Source organism: Salvelinus fontinalis, chromosome 28 (assembly GCF_029448725.1).
Source record: "Salvelinus fontinalis isolate EN_2023a chromosome 28, ASM2944872v1, whole genome shotgun sequence".
NCBI classification, from domain to species: domain Eukaryota; kingdom Metazoa; phylum Chordata; class Actinopteri; order Salmoniformes; family Salmonidae; genus Salvelinus; species Salvelinus fontinalis.
Genome location: NC_074692.1, coordinates 668,048 through 688,559, shown reverse-complemented (window position 1 = coordinate 688,559; position 20,512 = coordinate 668,048). Strand labels below are relative to the sequence as shown.

The 20,512-nt window shown below is 45.3% G+C and overlaps 1 protein-coding gene across 2 annotated transcripts in view; it reads right to left on the bottom strand.

Annotated features, from left to right (window-relative positions):
- Positions 1-1,587: 1,587 nt before the first annotated feature.
- slf1 (SMC5-SMC6 complex localization factor 1) overlaps positions 1,588-20,512 on the bottom strand; it is a 36,679-nt gene continuing 17,754 nt past the window's right edge. Inside the window, exons 16-18 of one of the 2 annotated variants that reach the window (XM_055886034.1) lie at positions 18,183-18,275; positions 17,100-17,282; positions 1,588-2,450 (exon numbers count right to left, since the gene is read on the bottom strand). In XM_055886034.1, the coding sequence (XP_055742009.1) occupies positions 1,936-2,450; positions 17,100-17,282; positions 18,183-18,275 (791 nt within the window). In that variant the 3' untranslated portion in view covers positions 1,588-1,935. Of the gene's footprint in view, positions 2,451-17,082; positions 17,283-18,182; positions 18,276-20,512 lie in introns of both variants that reach the window. The other variant, XM_055886035.1, reaches the window with a different exon arrangement.

Here is a 20,512-nt window from a genome sequence, read left to right as displayed (position 1 = left end):
GCTCTGCCAATATTATGTTGATTTGAGTCCTGTTGAGTTGTAGTTTAGTTGCTTTGAGATTCATTTGTCATTCCCTGTAACGGATTAAGCTCTTGTTAAAGTACTACTGTTATTGTTTATAGACAACTGTCCGTCTCCTGCTGCACGATCACATGCACATGTGACACGTCCACCTACAGGCATGCCACACAGTAGGTGTCAAATGGGGGGGGGGGGGGGGGGGGTCTGCCCTAAGATGGCCACCATAGGAAAGACTACACGACCCATACAGGTCACCTGGTCTATGTTCAGTTGCCAAATGTTGTTGAACATTGCAGATAGAAATGCCGTGAATTGAGCCAATGTAATTCCTTATTCTACATGCCAGAGAGGCATGTTCGATCTACATAGCCTATTTCTATTTGAACGTTCCACAACATTCAATTCTGCAGAAAGTGTAGCTGGACTGAGTGGCTTTATTATATTGGCAGCACCTGCACTGCATCGGGACTCTCCATAAACCTCTGATTTTTGAAGGAATGACTTTGGTTCAGTTTGAGTAAGTTATATGCTCTGACAGAGCTAGCCCATTTGATTTAGTGGGATTAATTTATTTCTAAGTTTGTCATTAAAAAGTGTTTCTTTTACCTTTCACCTGCGTCCTGAGTTTGTACTATGATTTTTCTGTTCGCGATCCTTGAATGCGTCGAGCCTTGGCTACACCACAGCTTATATGTGCCCTTACGGGAGTCAAAGCCACATCCCGTGTGTTGCAACTAAAGAGCTGTTTATACCTGGCTCTAACATGTCCTTAGTCCTGATCGTGTCCACACGGATTGTGCCAACATTTTAAGACAGGTGTATACAAAATACACTTTGATCTGATCTTCCTGGCCAGCTCTGGAGGTAGTCAGGCACACGTTGTGTCCGGACATCTTACAAGTGTAGACGGTGAAATAATTAAAATCATTATCCCGCCTTCTAAAATAATTGACAGGTGTCACCATTGACTTATGGCATCAATATGATTCTTAAAATAAATATATATATTTTTTAAAGAATATCTGTCAAATAATATGCGTAAAGGGAGGGACCAGGAAATTTTGTCACAATGCAGACAGATATGAAACAGAGCTTTTATCCAACCAATCACAATTGCTCAGCCCCTGAGGCGGAGCTTCCTTTAGAACAAGATTAGTTTACCATCGACCATAGACCCGTTTGGGAGGATTTGCCTTATTTTAGACCATTCCATGGTAAAATCTCCACCCACCCAGGTCACCAGGTAATACAAACGGAATTTGCCCGTTGTGGCTGGGATTAAATCCGAGGCAGTTTTAACACTCGAAAATCTGCTGTCTAGTGTGCTAATCTATAACAGATTGGAAGGGAAGGTTCAAGGTGAGGGGGCTTGGATCTTCTCATCCTTTGCAGTTTTACATACCCATGATGACTCACCGGGTTTTTGACCCATAGTTTAATAAAAAAAAGCCTGCAGTAACTGGTTAAACCTACCGATCCTTTAGGATATAACCACCTACCTAGCCCTTGATTGCATCCATATGAGGAAGTTGTGCAGCCACTGCGAATCATTACATATTGTACCACTTCTCAATACAAAATATATTTATTCAAAATCTATAAAAAACACAGTGTTAACATGAAAATGTGTATAAAACAATTGAAAAAAAAAAAAAAGACTAACAGTGGTAGTGTAATGTCACATGATTAACGTGAATACAAATGTAACCAACAATAATTTATGCATGTCGCAATTCACTCAAAAGTTTATATAGCAGGGACCTAGACAGTGGAGATCACATTCACAAGAAACGTTGTACATGTTGGCTAAAGCATAAAATACCTTTAAAAGTCTGTTATAGTACTCTGCTCTATAACGTGCCTTGGATTGAATCACGGCCGCAGTCAATGTCCATTATCAGTCAGGTGTGTGTGTCACAGTGTGTGTGTGTGTGAGAGCAGCGCTGCTCTGTGGGCCTTCATCTCCTCCAGCAGGGTGATGAGGAGGCGTGTGTGTGGGCCCTGGCACTCCCTGATAGCGGGACACAACTGAGCCAGGCATTCCTCCACCCCCAACGCGGTCTCCATGTCCTCAGCCAAGCGCACCAGCCGTGGGTCACCCCAGCCCGCCGTCAGCCTCCGGGCAGAGTGGCTCTCCAGGGCTCTGGCCAGCTTCATCCCCAGGGAGAGAGGCCTGTCCTGGGCCTGGGAGGATGAGAAGGGGGGAGGGAAGGGGACAGCCCTCTCTAGCTGGTAGGTGAGAAGCAGGCAAGTCAGCAGGCAGGAGCAGGCCTCCAGGAAGGGTAGGTCTCTGACCTCTGACCCCAGGGCCTCTAGGGCCGCGTCTCCGGCAAGGGCGCTGCGTTGAAGCTCCTCCCTCAGTGTGACGGTGGAGACCAGGTCCAGCGCTGTCCGGCCACGACCGTCCCTCTGCTGCAGCAGCTCAGAGCCTGCAGGAAAGATGGACAGAGACAGAGTTCAACTTTAACCTTTCATCTTGACTCCAACAAGATTACTTTAGATTTCTACATTCGTTACAATTTTCAATATTTTGGGCATTTCAACTACTGCTATTAATACAATATTTACACCATCGTATGACCGAGCAATAGGGAGTGAAATTGAATTCAACTTTAAACGACATTAAAACAGTGCCACTCTTAAGAAAACATGGTCATGTTTTTGAAACGTTGCACACATGTGCAATTAGGGCCTGAGAAGCATCAGTGATGAAATCATGACACACAACGAACGCACGGTTGAGCAGCCAATTTAAGAAACGTAATTATGAAAATACACTGAGTACACAAAACATTATGAACACCTGCTCTTTCAATGACATCGACTGACCAGGTGGATCCAGGTGAAAGCTATGATCCCTTACTGATGTCACCTGTTAAATCCACTTCAAATCAGTGTAGATGAAGGGGAAGAGACAGGTTAAAGAAGGATTTTTAAGCCTCGAGACAATTGAGACACGGATTGTGTATGTGTGCCATTCAGAGGTTGAACGGGCAAGGCAAAATATTTACTACGGATTATGGTAGTAGGTGCCAGGCACACCGGTTTGAGTGTGTCAAGAGCTGCAACGCTGCTGGGTTTTTCACACTCAAAATGTTCCATGTGTGGCAAGAATGGTCCACCGCCCAGAGGACATCCAGGCCAACTTGACAACTGTGGTAACCATTGGAGTTAACATGGGCCCGCATCCCTGTGGAATGCTTTTAACACCTTGTAGAGTCCATGCCTGACAAATTGAGGCTGTTCTGAGGGCAAAAGAGGGTGCAACTCAATATTAGGAAGGTGTTCCTAATGTTTTTTCATACTCAGTGTCAGACTACATGGGGGCCAATGGGACTGTTTTAGATATATACAGTGGAGACAGAGAGAGAGAGACCCACAGGGCCAGCCAAGGCATTCAACTCACTTTACTGCTAACTTACGTTGACACTATTAACTGGTCACGTTGTGGTTGGGAACTCAGTGAGATTGTGACCTAATAGGCGTTTTAGGTTTACACATGCTTATGTAACACATTAGACTGTGTCAGTGCAGATTAATCAAACTGAGAGGCATTGCTAAGGGTTGGGAAACCGACATGATGAGGCTAGAGTACAATAAAGTTATTATCGTTCAAACACAAGACCGATTTGATCTTCTCACGAACCACATTTCTCCTCGCTCATACACTACACGTACGTACATACATACATACAAATGTACTTTACCGCAAAGCCGGTTTCACTGTGTGTAGTAGGGCAACGCGTTAAAAGTACTTTGTACATTTTCTTGTCTTCTCTCTCTCTCTCCTCTTCCCTTTGTGTGTTCATAATAAAAGCCTTTTCCAGCATCGGGCCCACGCACACTTGGCCTATGTGGAGCAGGCCGAGTGTGAGCCCTTTGTTTGCTTTTAGACATCCAATTTCTATGGCAAACTACACTTGATGGCACTTGACTGCTCAACCTCCGCAATGTTCCCGCCACTTGTGAGCTAGTTTAGGGCTCTCTGACGATTCGCCACAGAGTCTGAACGGCAGCCAACAGACAGCCAGGCAGCGGTTTCTGTTTGACAGACACTCTGAGGCTTGTGAAACAGAACGGGTAAAGGAAGGACAATTGTTGTCCTTGTTGTTGGATGCGCGTGGCGCGTGTGCAGAGGCGGCATCAGGCTTTAAAAAGGGAGGCTCTTCTTTCGTCCGACGATTTAATACACTGAATGGTGTTCTTTACCTTACGAGTAGAAGCTGGCATTCAGCAAGTTCAAGTAGTTCATTAACTAGGTATTAAAATAAACACTGTACACACATTGGAATTATTGGTTGGCGCTCTCGCGCACATAGTAAATACATAGACTTGTGCATACCGTACTCACGCTAAATAATGTTATTTATTATGGAACTTATTGTGGAGGAACACCCCTTTTAAAAAAGGTTTGCCATCACGACTTGTGGAGAGAAAAAGGAGCCTGCAAATGAATAAGTGTTTCTTTCTGTTTCCCTCTTCGAATACAGCTAGCCAGCTCTGGCGCTCGGAGGAATAGCGAAAGTAAAGCACATGACTCGGGTACCACGGGAGGTCAGCTCTCGTCTACCTTTATAGTGCTTCAAGCTCAAGTGGCAAAAAAACTCAATCTGCATAAATTGGCGCGTTAATCTACATAAACTTTTACATTAGCGGGGGACATTTACAATGCAGAGGTCAGCCAGGGAGCAGCAGTCAAGGACGTAAGAGCACGGTTTCGATCAAAGCCGCTCTAGAGAGAACTAAAGAGAGGGATAGAGAGAGTGGGGGAGGGATAGAGGGATGGAAAGAGAGAGGTAGGCGAGAAGAGTTCTTCACACAAAGCAGGTAATAATAGCCAACCACTCCAGGTTTATTTGGCCTTGCCATTAGGCCCATTGAAAAGGAGTGCTTATGAAGTTTCAGGTCAGTCATGTCATGCTCAGGCAAAGGGCTTTGGGCCTTGAGGTGAAGCATTCGCAGTATTTGCCAGGTCTATCAAGTTTAAGAGAGGGGGAGAGAAATGTTGTATGTCGGGAATGGTCAATCTTCGCAAACATCTTCCAGTTTTGAGCCTCAAAAATAGACTTCCAAAGTGGGAATATTTTGTTCACAATAGCTGTAGCTTTCAGTGAGGGGTCCAGCCTTGGGTTGTGCTCTGCATGTGCCTTTCACACCGTCAATTAACATTTCAATGGCAGAAGGCCATGTTCTTGAGTACTTTTTGGAACTCTTCTCCAAAAAGGAAAAAAAATGTATCTTTTCAGTCCACAGAATGCAGGCTCAGCTCAAGTGGCCTTCAACGATCCATGTTTTTGTGTGTGAAAAATCCCTGGCAAAGAAGTGCACCATCATCCGTGACTGTAAATTCTGTTGAAACATCCTGTGGCCCTCCCCTACATGCTTGCTAACTACAGGGCACTTATTGAAATGCAGGAAGCCAAATACTAAACCTAGTCGGGTATGATGGGCACAGCCACCAACCCGCCCCCCCACTTATTCTGCTCCCCCTTTCTCCGTGAACTGAGCTCTCACCCCTCCTTCCCCTCTCTTTCTACCCCCCCCCCAATAACTCAATGCAATAACTCAATTCGCCCGTGCTCCTTCGAAACAATGCAATTTTTTCGAACTTTTAGAAATGGTAAAGTCTACAAAACTTTGTGCACTTTGTTCGAAACAGATTTTAATTTGGGGAACAGCATTGAGATGGCGTTTCATCAGTGAGAACATTTGCAGAATGTCGGCCAAGTTTCACCTAGCTCAGTGGTCACCTGGTCGATCTACAAACATTCCCTAGTCGATCACCAAACATTTCTGTAAAACAAAAACAGAGAACAAATCAAGGGTACCTATAGGCCTACCGCTGGACAACCAGATCAACACCTGTCTCCTCGCGCCATAGACTGTAAAAACAAGAAGCCTCGAACGCACAGCAAAGTTGATCATGTGAGATTTCTAAATGTTTAAAACTATGACTCGAGAGACAACGAATACAGCAAAGAGCTGCTGTATAGATGAGTAAGCTCATGTTTAAGTTGGTATTCAGCCCTGTCAACACTGTGTTCTCCCTACTTCCACAAACGCTACAACCAGCACTGCAGCCGCAACGAATGAGCACAGCAACGCGTTTCCATAAGCTTGCGTTGTTATTATTAGCGGCTTGTGCCTTTTTTAATATCAAGGAATATTTACCTTTCTCTGGTCATAGGAGTAACAACATGCATTGGTGCATGAGACAGAAATAATGCTTAAGTTTCGCCATCAGCTGAAGGACTGTGTCCCCTTTTCCCAGCGGAGGGAGGGTCGGTGAGTCGGGTGAGAGGCAGCTTCACCGCTGCTCCCTTCCTCTGCTCAGACTGACCATCAGATGCAGGCCATCCAGTCCAGTAAAAAAACTAAAAACAAATGATTATGCTCACTCAGCTGTGCCTCACAAGTAATACAACAAATGACCTATTACCAGCGTGATCAAATGGTCATATACAGTGGCTACAATGTTTGTAATATCATTTCAAAATGGCCTGAGAAGAGCAACATTGGCACGGCAATTCAAAGCGTAGCCAATATGCAGCGGTAATGGATTGGGTCTATAGGCTACTGCACAAACCTCATTGCTACCCAACTGCTTTTTAATTGGTTAAATGTTACATAGGCGTACGTTTAGTTTTTTTAAAGTCGTGTAAATCTGAGCGGTAGATCTCGGCTTGTATTTTGACTCAGAAAGCGATCTCGACTGAAAAGGACTGATGTGTCGCCATATTCTCCCACTGGACTTCCTCTCATCACCATATTTGGCGGCAAGACCTAAACCGATTCGGCCTCCCTCCCTCCAACGGAATCCGCCGCTGCCGATTCTTCACAACCTGTCAGTGCTTTACCTCACACTTACACTGCACACACACACACCCCTACACACACAGAGAGCGAGAGAGCGTTGGGAGAGTGTCCGGGGCTTGGTACGATATTGGCTCCTGCATCACGGAGAGCGATTAAAATGAGTCCAGGTATTGGCGCAATGTGTCAGATATGCTGCTCTGGAGATAAATAAAACACCTGGGGGATTAAATGTGAGCAGGGGTAATTACGCCATTTGCTCTACGTGTGTGTGTGCGTGTGTGTGCGTGTGTGTGTGTGTGTAGCTCTGCTCGTGCAGGCGGGGGAATTCACACGCCTCACGAATGCTACTGCAGCCTGCACCAGTCAGACGCAGCCTGATTGCCACACACACCATCACACACAGAGCACAGAGCCCTCTGGCCTTTAGAGGGCAGGCAAAGACAAGAAATACAAAAGCCAGAGTGGAGGAGGGGAGAAACAGAGCAAGGAGTCCTAGTTCCATCCCCCTCTCTCTCTCGGTGTCTGCTTTAGTTCCAGACGAGAGACGCAGAGGCAAACAGACTGGGATGCGGCTCCACAGCACAGCAGAGCACAGTAAACATCCCACTCTCTATTTCCCCTTCCACCTGACAGAAAGACAGCGAGAGACTGTGTGAACTGAGACCAGGGGCAACACCCCCAGAGGAGCACCCCTGCCCTACAACAACAGCAACCATAGGAAGACAATAGCACAGCATCAACCAATGGCACCGGCCCAACCACAGTCAATGTATACATCTCAACAGCCAGCGGAATAAAGCTTATTCTCCTTTCCTTCCTTCACACCGATCTAAATTTTTATTTATTATTATTTAATTTTTTTAAAGACGACTGATTTGATGAAATCACTGTGGATAAAGGAACAGGAGACAAAGAAACAAACCCACTATGGCCGGGACGATATCAGTATCGCGATACTTGTTTGTATCGTGGCAAGGAAACAAAACACGAAGTGGCTTTAACTTCTTGAGGAAGACAGCCCTAACGTTGGAAACAAACACCATTGTGTTGTCATCCAGAGTCACATGTATTTATTTCCCAAGCTACAGCAAACAATATTTTACAAACAGCAGGTTTTTAAAAAAGGACATACTAGTTTGGTCTACTTCATGTTTTCATTTTTGCCATGTAAAAAAAATGATTGCGATACTGGTATCGTCACAGCCCTAGAAACCACTTGCCATTGTTGAGACGCAGCCCCACATCTTTAAGTGAACCCAGCCTGCTAGCAGTAGCTAGAGTCGTAGGGATGTTTGTTTGTTAGCGGTGGTAATGAGAGCTATCCGGTTGAAGGGCTCATCACCCAACCAAACATAGGCCTGGGCAGACAGAGATTAGAGCCAGATTATGGGCCAGAGGGTTAGGGTTGAAGGCTGGACTCTAGCTGTAATCCCCCAGGGGCACACACACAGCCGTTATGACATCTACAGGACGAGGAACCAACAGATTGGAGGCGACATTGTAAATCCCTTGCTGCCCAGTATTCGGGCTCTATGCTGATATGCAGCACTTTGATAATAACCTCGATAAGGCACAGTGTCTTGTCAGTAGATGACTAAGTCAGAAAGATCATCAAGGACAACAACCACCCGAGCCACTGCCTGTTCACCCCGCTTTCATCCAGAAGGCGAGGTCAGTACAGGTGCATCAAAGCAGGGACCAGGAGAGACTGAAAAACAGCTTCTATCTCAAGGCCATCAGACTGTTAAACAGCCACCACTAACATTTAGTGGCCGCTGCCAACATACTGACTCAACTCCAGCCACTTTAATAATGGGAATTGATGGAAATTATGTAAAAATGTATCACTAGCTACTTTAAACAACGCCACTTAATATAATGTTTACATACCCTACATTACTCATCTCATAGGTATATGTATATACTGTACTGTATATCATCCACTGCATCTTGCCATCTTTATGTAATACATGTATCATTAGCCACTTTAAACTATGTCATTATGTTTACATACCCTACATTACTCATCTCATATGTATATACTGTACTCTATACCATCTACTGCATCTTGCCTATGCCATTCTGTACCATCACTCATTCATATATCTTTATGTACATATTCTTTATCCCTTTACACTTATGTGTATAAGGTAGTAGTTGTGGAATTGTTAGGTTAGATTACTTGTTGGTTATTACTGCATTGTCGGAACTAGAAGCACAGGCATTTCGCTACACTCGCATTAACATCTGCTAACCATGTGTATGTGACAAATAAAATTTGATTTGATGTGCAGGGAAATGGCTAAGAAAAATGACATTGGCCAAGAAAATCCACGGCGTAGGCACGTGTCTTTCGATAAAGAAGTTAGACTATCTCTTCATATCCTGTGACCTACTCAGACTTGTTACTGTGTAAGGGTCCGAGCAGCTTTAGTGCCCTTGGACACTCATTGGCCCGTGGACAACATAAGGAAGGAACTGGTTAGGCAACTTAGTACACAAAGCAGTCATGACCTCTTACAAACGGAGGGGTCTATAAAACTACTCACTACCACACATTCAACACAGCTGGAAAAATGTAATAATATAGAAGTCTTGACTTGTCTTAATCTCTCGTGGCCAGATTCACGGGAAGTGACAACCGTCGCGCAATTTCTACTTTTGGGTAACCGTGATCAGATACGTCTGAACTACGGCTTATTCATGTTGCTCTTGGACACGGTGGTGTCGTCTTTTGGGTCGACACACAGTCGATTCAAGTGAAGACCGATTGCTGGCGTTTGAGGTCCGGCCTGAACAGAGAGAAGAGACAGACTTAGGAAAAGGACGCGGCTACGTCCCTGTCCGGAAACAGACGCTAGACGTTAACCTTGGGGCCGTGCTTGTGTCTAGCCCGTCGCCCCTTGTTCCTCCGAGAGGAAAGGCACACAACTGGACCTTTGGAAGAGAAGGAGAAAATGGAGCATTACAGGAGGAGTTGCTCGACCTGTGTGTGTTTACGCCACTCGCATAAAAGAAGCCTCCTACCCTTCCGAAGCTGCCTCGGTAGGCAGTAAAAACACAGCACTGGGCAAGTGGTTCTAACAGAGGAGGGCTAGTCTGGTCTAAGAGGGAGGTGGATGGGAAGTACAGTGAATGTACTTTGAGGCCTTATGCGGTTAGGTGGCCTGCGAGAAATCTTGCAAGACCGAAAAATAGCACAAACCAAAGTAGAAGTGCAACCTTGAAATAAATAGCAGCTTGCCTGCACGCGCACACACACACACACACACACGTGAGAGGAGCATGAAAGGGGAAACGTCTATAGATAGAGACATCCAAAACACCATTAAAGGCTGCGAGAGAATGAGAAAGTATAAATTTGGTGGCGAACCCAGGGAGGGTCTAACCTTTTAAAACACAGCCTGAAGTTCTGCTGAAACACACGCACTGGCCGCAGTGAGGGGTAAGCAACATGCTAACAACGTAGCAGTCGCTACCAGAACGTTTCTGGTTTCAGTCCCAGCTGCGACGACTACCGAGTTGACCCCGATCAAGGCAAGGCAAGGTTTACCCGCCATTTTGGAAACGGCTCTCCGCATCACAGCCTGAGGACATCTGTGACACTGCACAAGTCTGAGGGGACCAAGCTGCTTCCTTTGCCACCGAGCTAATGACATCTTTCAGTTCCACAAATATGAATTCAGAACTCAAAGGGATTGGCTTGGGAAGGGAGGGATGACTGACTCAGACAAGCTGATGAATGCTTGGTGGTGTGACTAACAAACAAGCAGCCTCAGAAGAGGAAGAGGTCTGGTAGAACATAACATCGCTGTCCTCAATTGAACAATTAATTTGCAACTGCTTTAAGGAGCTACTGCCCCTAAAAACCAACTAATCCCTTCGAGTCAGAAACATTTATTTGTGTCAAAATTGACTACAATGTGTAAATAGGACAATTTTTGTCAAAGTCGTCTAAAAGTTTGGAACCGAAATGTGTCACAATGAGTAAATTGGAGTTTGGGTTTGGATTACAATCATGTCCACGTGCAAACCGCCCTCTACACCGCTTCCCTTCATTGAATGGGGCTCCGTTGTTTCATCGCCCCCCAACCAACGATTTCAAAAATATCACGGACGTCTGAGACTGAAAAGCCTTTACGGATTGACCATGCAAAGCAAGCTTAAAGCAGGATACACAGCCAACAACTATGGTTTGCATGCCCTGCCGATGGACCCTATCATGCGGGGATAGGTGATTGAGATGTGTTGGTCCCCAGTGGTGATGAGTACACCGGTAGCCAGCTAACTAAGATTGAGGGGACAACAGTATTTTAGCTAGCGATGCTAACATTAGCATTGCTAGCTAATTTTGTCAAACTTACCTAGTAACATTGCCATCTCACTAAAGTACATTTGACATCATCATAATACGACAAAGTTGTTTCCTACTAATTATTTGCCTATTTTAGCAATGCCGTCGTATTTCTAAGTTAGTGTAACGTAGACAAAACAGTCACATTAGCCTACGAGGTGCAACCCATGTCTAGGGCACAAATAAATATTGGATGCAGCTATGGTGGTACGAGCTAACTCATGTCGGACTACAACAGTGTACTAACTAGCAGCAACAAACTCAAACCAACCCAGAGCCATAGAAGAAACAATGTCACAGTTGGTTGAAAAGTGCAACGTCCCCACTGGCCTGAATCTAATCCAATCTGGAGCCAGTCAAGTCTACATCTGTAAAGCATAGAATTTGCAAACAAACGAGATCACGTTATTTCTCGAGCTATGTTTATCATTTAGGAATGATGACAATGGTTGACCTTCCAGAAGGAGTAAAAGGTGGGTATCATAACATGTCCAGCAATGTGATTACAAATGGTTTAGTGACCAATCATTTCATGAATTGTTCACTTGCTATTTTCACAGCTTGTCAGGAAAGACCTCAGAATACAAGTGTGTCACGCAACACAAGTACCCTTGTGACACCTCTTACTGTCAGTCTCCCTCGACTCCTATGAAAAGGACACGCCGTAAGGCTTCTGATAGTGACCCGAGTTACTGCCCTGATGACACAGACGGCTTCATCCACAATGATAGGTAATGTGTGTTGTGAAAAGTTGCATTAAAAAAATACCTGGCTTGATAAAATAATAGGCTAATTCCCCAGCCAAGCAGATACATCTAGTAGAGTCATTTAAGTTGTGAAGTGCATTAGCAAAAAGCTTTGTCCTTTTATTTAGAACCAAATGCAACTTACCACGTGGCTGTATAGTACGTGACCCACGGGCCCTCCCAGTCAACACCACTTCATAAGATTGACTGCTGCAGTGGTTCGATAGATGTCCAGTTTGCAGCCAAAGACCTCACCCTCCAGCCTCACCCCTTGCCTGCTCGCCAACGGACGACAAGGTAGATGTCCAGTCATGGCAAAACCCTTTCCATTCCATGTGTCACTGATGAACTCTGCCTGTTTCTACAGATGGACTGGCGCCTCAGCCGTTTGATGGGGAGACCATAATTGAGTAGCTTTTACCTGACCTGTTCAAACTTCAACGTAGCACCTGTTTGTCTGTCAGATATCACCCATCCTAACTGCCGTTGGTAATAGAACTGTGAGTGTTCACAGAAACATGTACGGAGCCATGGAGACTTGCAAGATGTCGTGATGAAGTCCAGACTGACATACAGGCTTGATACTGATGTCTCTGAAGAGAGAGAGACCTGGCACTCAGCATACAAATTATACTAGACAACTTTTTCTTCTATTGTCCTTTTTTTTAAATTATTGAATGTTATCAGTCAGTATGGGGAGGGAGAAACCCTGTGTATTCTGCACCAGGATCTGGGAAGTCCTGTTGTATACGGGACACCACACACAGGAAGGTATGACCACTTTGACATGTTTGCCAAGGTAGCCCCATTACCAGCAGACAAAAACGCAGATAGGCACAGTATCTGTCACAGCTGGGAATGACAATGAAAAGGTGAAAGGTGCACATTGTTATATTAGCAGAAGACTGCCTCTGTGGTATTATGTAAAGGCTTGTTTAATCTACATGGACCTGCTACTACATTTGACATTCATCAAAACCCTTAGTTTGTTACTCAGTGTGTATTCATTCCTTGCGTTATGATTTTTCTATCATGTTCTCTCGGCATTGTTGGGAAGGGCCCGTAAGTAAGTATTTCACTGTTAGTCTACACCAGTTGTTTACCAAGCGTGTGACATAACGATTTGATCTGCAGAAATTCAGCAATTGCATTCTTCTCATATTACTCTGTAGGCTACTGACCTATTCAAAGCTTCCTCAGGCATCTCACCATACACCTGCCTGTAGTTATTGAGCTCCACCTGCAGGAGGTTTGTTCGTTGCGATTGAGTGGGGGGGGGGGGGGGGGACATCTGAGGCCAAGGTTCTGACAGATGGGTGTGTCTTGGTGGTGGCAAGGACACACCCAAGAAACACCCACATCAAGCCACACCCCCAAGCCAACTCACATTTGGCTTCTGTCATGGCAGCCAGCATTTCTTGAAGAGCAAGCCAAAAAACTAGGTTAAATCAGCGGGTGCAGTTCCTCTTTATTGTTGATTGAGCAGACGCTCGTGATGAGGAAAGAAAAGTAAAAAAAAAGAAAGAAAAGAAGACACTAATTAATTAACCTAGTGTAGTGTAGCCTAATCTAAATGAGCTGTTTAGCTGGTGTGTGTTAGCTGGGCCTCAATGAGACTGGATGTAGAGGGTTGCTAGGCTAGGCTAAGCAGACTTGGTCTGCTTACTAACATGGGTGGCTGTATTGAGCCCATGCCACCAGAGATTAAGGCGCAGGGCGACAGCTTGAAGGCTCTTTTCTTCCTGCCTCTCTCTCTCCCTCTCTCTCTCTCTCTCCACGCCTCTCTGGAGCCGCTCAGAGCTCAGCCACAGCTCCAGGTCATTTTCCATTCCAAATCAGGGGCACTCTCTCTCTCTTTCTGGTCATCCTGCAAAATTTAAACACTCCCAGCCGAGGAGGGGGCACGGCGAGCGGGCACACACGGAGGGTCGTGTGGGCAAGTCTTCAGAGAGCAGAGGGAGGGTAAAGAGAGAGAAGGGAGAGAGCAGGCCTTGCCTTCAGCCATGGCATGCTTTCCCCGCCAGCACCCCAGGGTCGAGGGTGGGGGCCATACGTTCCAACCCCTTCCCTCCCTCCCTCTGTGTCCTCCAGCCAGGGTTATTATTTCAGGGTTACAACACTGCCATTGAAAGGCCTTGTTTGTTTGGCAGTGGCAGCGAGAGCTGCCTTTCCGACCAAGCCCTGGCAGCTCAGCTGAGTTTGGCTGTTGGGAACAACACAACAGGGTGACAGCCAGGCAGCAGCAATTTAGTATCCACTACAACGCTTGCTAGCTAACCCCACCGCAAAATATATTTTTTTCATGTATAAATGTACTCAGTAATCATTGTAAACCAAATAGTTGGTAGAAAACATATTAATACATTGTAGTTACTTTACTTGACCCTCTTCTTTAAGCTGAATGAGTGGTAAATGGAACCAAGCTGCTGTCCAAGTCGCTCCACAACTGTCTTGATGTGTAGGACCCAGCCGCCTGCTAATCAAAGCCCCTGGTTCGAATGTTCTATTTGACGGGAATCGCTCGCTCTGTCCTTTCCATCGGTCAGCCTGAAGGCCAGTGGTGTCCATGGGGACAGACAGAGACACTGCAACCCCTTCCCTCACCCCAGCTAGCCCCACTACCTCCAGTCACAACGTCAAGAAATAGAAACTAAGTGAAAGAAAGAGGGGGAAAAGAGCTGCGTGTTAAATTGTGAGCGTGCTCTCGTTCCTCCAGCAGCTGTTGCTCCATCCATCCATCTCTCAGTGATGTGGCCTAGCGGGCAGCACCGAGCAGAGTCCTAGTAAGACAAGGCTCGCAGAGACTGGTGCAGCCCACACAGACAGCTCACACGCACACTTTCATTTTGCCAACAGTCTCTTCCTCTGACCCCTTTTAAAATTTGCTCCTTTTCTTCCTGTCACCGCTCAAAAAAAAAAAAAATCCTCCGTTTTCTCACCGGGACCAAACAATCCCAATCTAATTTACTTTTTGAGGACAGAATATATACATGTGTTAATAGGAAAGCCAAATCAAATTAACTATAATTAGTCAAATTGGAGAGTGAGGCAGGGAAGTGGCGGCAGCCTACATGGGCGTCTTGTTCAACACTGTCTACCCCCCCCACACACACACACACCTACCCATCCCCCGCTCCACCACCATCACACACACAGCTATGCAACCACTACCTCCTCCCCCCTTTCATTTTGACACACGTCACACTCACTTCAAAGCTCCCAAACAGCGATTGCATGTGGCAAGCAAACACACAGAGACACACAAACTATTTCTGTTGTGACATATTTCCCACCAAACCAGCGTGTGAATTTCACAAGCGGCAGAACCTGACGACTCTAATCTCTTCAAAAAGACATTAACAGACATCTTATGAGTGGATGGGTAATACGTTTGGACAGACGTTGCGATGGAACACAGAAAGGAAGAGAGGGTGGTGGTGGTGGGGGGGAAGTAGAGATGCATAGATGATTTAGATTTGAGACTGTGGCCGTAAGACTGTTAGGCCGCTAAAGTCCAGACCCAATTTCCCTGATACATCAAAGCTACATTTCAGACTCATTCATCCATCCATATTCCTCTCACCTCATTCAATAGTTAGGCTACTTTTCCAAATACTATAGTAGTCCAAATAGGCTAGCCCTCAAACTGAAACCAATAAAGTAACTCTTCGACTTTGTGTGTGAATCTATGCATTTGTTTCTCTCTGTGTGTGTGTGTGCGCGTGGTCACGGTACCAACATTTTGAATTCGATACCAGGCTTAGTACCACGACACTCGCTACCACGGCAAAAAAATAAGTCATATTAGCCAAAGTCATAGAATGACATTTGATTCAGACCATTAACTCAGCTACTGCTCTATTCAATCGGTGGGTTAATAGACCAATAACAAAACAAGTTCCAAATCTCTCTGCCAATAACAGCTTGTTTTTAGTGCCCCCCCCCCGTCAAACCACTCACAAAATGCTAGCAAAATTCTTGCTTGAAATTGTATTTTGATAAAAAGCTATTTTAATGCAAACTATTACAGTAAGGTGCTAAACGGTATTCTCCGGTACTTTTGTATACATCTAAGCCAGTTGTTTTGAAAGTAGCGCTCACGAGCCAAGAGCGCTCCCCTAAAATTGCGTACTACGTCATATATGATATGTGCACTTCGTCATTGCGCTCGCTCTCACTCTGCTGTGTGCACATGATGTGCCTCTTGCTAGCTGTCACTCAAATGCTGAGGGGCTGAAGCTCATTGGTTGAAATTGAATTGCTAGGGGCTGGCCCACATAAAAAAAAAAATTGGAAAAATGGCACAGCACCGCTTCCAGAAAAACAGCTACTTACAAACTAAGGATTTCATGGCTAATTGAGGTAAAACAGTAATTCTGCATTGACACATCCAGCCCAAAGTGGGAGGTTTCAAAAAAATATTTTGAAGTCTCGAGAGTTCCTCTTAAATCTCTATACAATGTGAGACACATTTGACAGAAGTAGCAAAAGTAATAATTCTAGGACCGAACCGTTTTTTTCATAGACTTCAGTCACCCAAGTCAGACTGTTCTCTCTGCTACCGAACGGCAAGCGGTACCGGAGCGCCACGTCTAGGTCCAAAAGGGTCCTTAACAGCTTCTACCAAGCCATAAGACTGCTGAGAAATTAATCAAAATGGCTTACCGGACTATTTACATTGACCCCCATCCCACACTTTATTTTTACACTGCTGCTACCCACTGTTTATCATCTATGCATTGTCAGTCTACCCCTACCTACATGTATAAATTACCTCAACTAACCTGTACCCCCGCACATTGACTTGGTACTGGTACCCTCTGTGCTTCTACATCTGCATTGCTTGCTGTTTGGGGTTTTAGGCTGGGTTTCTGTACAGCACTTTGTGACATCGGCTGATGTAAAAAGGACTTTATAAATACATTTGATTGATATATAGCCTCGTTATTGTTATTTTATTGTCTGTTTATTTTTTATTTTTTACTTGAGTTTCTAAACTCTATTTCTTGAACTGCATTGTTGGATAAGGGCTTGTAAGTAAGCATTTCACGGTAAGGTCTACACCTGTTGTACTCGGCGCATGTGACAAATAACATTTGATATTTCATGTTCCAGAATGGAAAAAGTACAGAAGTTTCGGCATACCATGCGCGCTGACTGACCTGCATGCTGCAGGAGCATCATGGCGATGTCCGTGTGTCCACAGAGCAGCGAATCATGTAGGGGGCTGACTCCACCCACCTGGCTGTACAGGTGAGGGGTGGGCCGGTGGCGCAGCAGGGCCTCCACACACGCACGGCTGCCATGGTTACACGCCTCGTGCAGGGGCGTCCAGCCTGCGTGGTCTGAGTAGTAACACACACACACACACACACCAGACAAAACGGTCATCCAATTATATTTTAAAGATTGAATTCTACATTACGAGTTAAATGGACGACAACACCTATGAAAACCATCAAACAACATATTATACTGCTAATATCTTCATAGCTAATAGCAGCCATCTTTTCATTTGAAAACCAAATCATCTAGGATACTCTTAATAATTTCTCTACATCCAAAGCTAGACACACACCAAAACATAATATTTAATAGCTTAAATCTATATTGATCTGAAGAAACAAGTCTAGATCTATACCTAGTGTGCAGTAGATAGGTTGGTGTATTCTGTAGGTGTAATCGGTCTTATGCTCTCACGTTAAACAATAGGAGTTCTCTGTCTCGGAGACCAGAGGCCTCGTTATGGGGACAGGTTTGCGTTCCATGTCACTAGAGCATAGAGATCGTTCTCAAACTAGTCCTCCCACCACTCCAAGCCCTTCAGTTTGTCCCGTTTCCTTCGCCATCACGTCTCCGGTTTTACTCTTCGTCCCGTTCACCCAATCTCCACTTAGCACGTTAGACGACCATCAAGCAACGCATCCAAACTATTAAACTAACGATGCATAATAAGCCATTGAAATGGACTGAAAAGGAAGACGGTTATTATATTTGCCCTGGGAAGGGGGAAAAAAAAACTGGTGAAAATATAAGAGGAAGTGCATTCACTTGGCAGAGCGACTAAATCTAACCTCCAACCCACCCCGTTCCTCCAAGACACACCCTTCGCGTTTTAGCTAAAGATTACACTGATGACGCACACTTCTCTTTTCCTTCCTTCTCTATTTCCACGTTAAAATCGCTCCACGACACCCTAAAGTGGAAGCAGCGAGAGAGAAAGGGGGGAGGGGGGGGGAACCTACCTTTCACGTTGACGTCGGTCCCAGGAAGTGCTAGGATCTGAAGCAGCGTCTCAACCTGGTTCCTCTTGCAGGCTCTGTGGAGGAGTGTCTCGCCTTCGCCAGGACCACGTCAATGGGCACAAAGGAGAAGAGAGAGAGAGAGAGAGAAAAAAAGAAGAGAAATCCAAAATTAGGGTGTGTCTTACCCATTGTCCCCCTGTTACACTCACACACCAATAATGTACTGAAGAAATGTCCCCAACGACCACAAAACAAAAAAAAATGACATAAAAAAAGAAAAGGCGAACCTCCAATGAGAATGCGATTTAACAGGAGAGATGACAAACGGGAGGGAGATAAAAAATAAATAATAATAAAGTCATTAAAAAAAGAGAGTGAATTGGGCTCTTTCGCCTCCCTCTTTTTTTGGGGGACAGAGGGATTTTCCACTTACACCAGAGCCCCACAAAGTTAATAAACGGGCTGCGAGTGTGAGAAGAGCCTCTTCCTGTCACGTATTGTTCCCCTGGAGGAAGTTATGGTACACAGCCCAGGCACAAAGGCTCCAAAAAGGATTCTTCACACATCCAGGGTTCAAAAGCTCCACCGGGCATTACCAACGTACCACGTGATATTTAATCAGCAAACTACAACACCCAGACACAAAAGATGTATTTACATTCCCCCCCCCCCCCCCCCCCCCCGCTCTCTTTTCGATACAATATTAAAATCAGGAATATATTAGGAGGGACAGTACCCCCTATTTTCATGTATGGCTGAACTTCACGAGAAAGTTAAAGGCCAAGCATGAGTGCCTCTTTGCTTGCCAGTATAATACAGGACTGCAGAATTCCTAATAAATGCTTTACTAGCCTGCCTGGCCATACAGAGGCTTCACTGGAGCACAGAGCCGGGCATGGGGAGTGGGAGGAGAGGAACGAGGGGGAGAAAGGGAGGAGAGGGCAGACAGAGACAGGACATGCAAGAGTGCAGGGGAGAGGAAGAGAGGCGTGCTGCATTTCAAGGCACAGCGAAATATTGAAAATGCTCGACGCTTTCAACTTGAAGAGTTCCTTTCTTCCCAGAGGTGTCTTTGAGGTTGCATTAGACGCATTAAATGTGTTTTCCACCTGACAAAGAGGTTGAAGGGCGGGACGGCAAAGAAAGAGACGCTGTTTATCTGGAGCTTCGACAACATCTGGACGAGGAACAGCAATGGTGCACTGTTCTTTCTTCTTTCTTCGTGTCAAAATGCAGAGGTAAGCCACAAAGCGGAGGGTAGCTTGTGTTGTGGAATATATTTCAGATCTCCAGTGCCAGTTGCCCTGCTGCATCATGCCCCAGCGCCCTCCTCGAAAAAAAACACCTTCCCTTGCAGAGCAACCCAGCGTCTCTTTGGTGCGTTGCCTCTCGCCAGCCCAAAACACAGGAAATCCAAAATTAATCCTGCCTCTCCTCAGTTATGGGTTTTGGAATGCGGTGTTGTCCGTTATGTCCAACTGAAATAGTCCGGATTTTAAAAAGGGACAGCCGGTACTGGTGGATCGGATCTGGTGGTGGAGCTTCACAGAACAGTACCGTGAACCCAACTGCACACTCTCCTCTCTGAGTTACTGGTCCGTACCAATATTCTCACACCATGCGGCGAGGAATACAATGGAGCCAAGATGGCCGACATGAGCACAGTTTCCAACGCAACCTCTCCCTCATAAGCACTACTTCCTCAATCTTCCTATAATACAGTTAAGAAACTCCGATAAATAAGACCACATTCTTTCCATGTAAATAAATTATCATCTCCAAATCGAATAAACATAAAACTCAAATGAATAATACACACGAAAAAAACAAAAAAAAAACAGCAATAACTAGACGACAGAGAGTGAAGTCCAAGTTGGCCTTAATGAGTTGTTCTGCACTGTGGCAGGTCAGCGGTCTGCACAGTGTGTTCCACCATTACAGCCTCTAAAACGCTGTGATTAAACACCCATTCCACAGCTCCCCATGTGTACACATCCTCGCAAATGCCAGGCCCAATCCACGCACTGTTAAATCACTGTAATGGCTCCAATTTGGACGAAATGCCTCCATTACAGGGGTAATTGCATGCTCAGCATTTATAAGCACGGAATGGATAAATCCGCCTGTCCTTTTCTATAAATCCCTCTAACAATCCCCCATTTCACTCTTTAATAGAAAAGTTAAATGTACGTGTTGAACCCCTCCACTTTGTCTGTGTAGCCGTGCCACGTGTTGACTGGCAAGCTGGTCCAAAAAGCTGCTGGCAAATCGGTTCCAATAAGAACGCTATTTGTCAGAACGGTGCTAGAAAACTATACACAGTGCCAAGT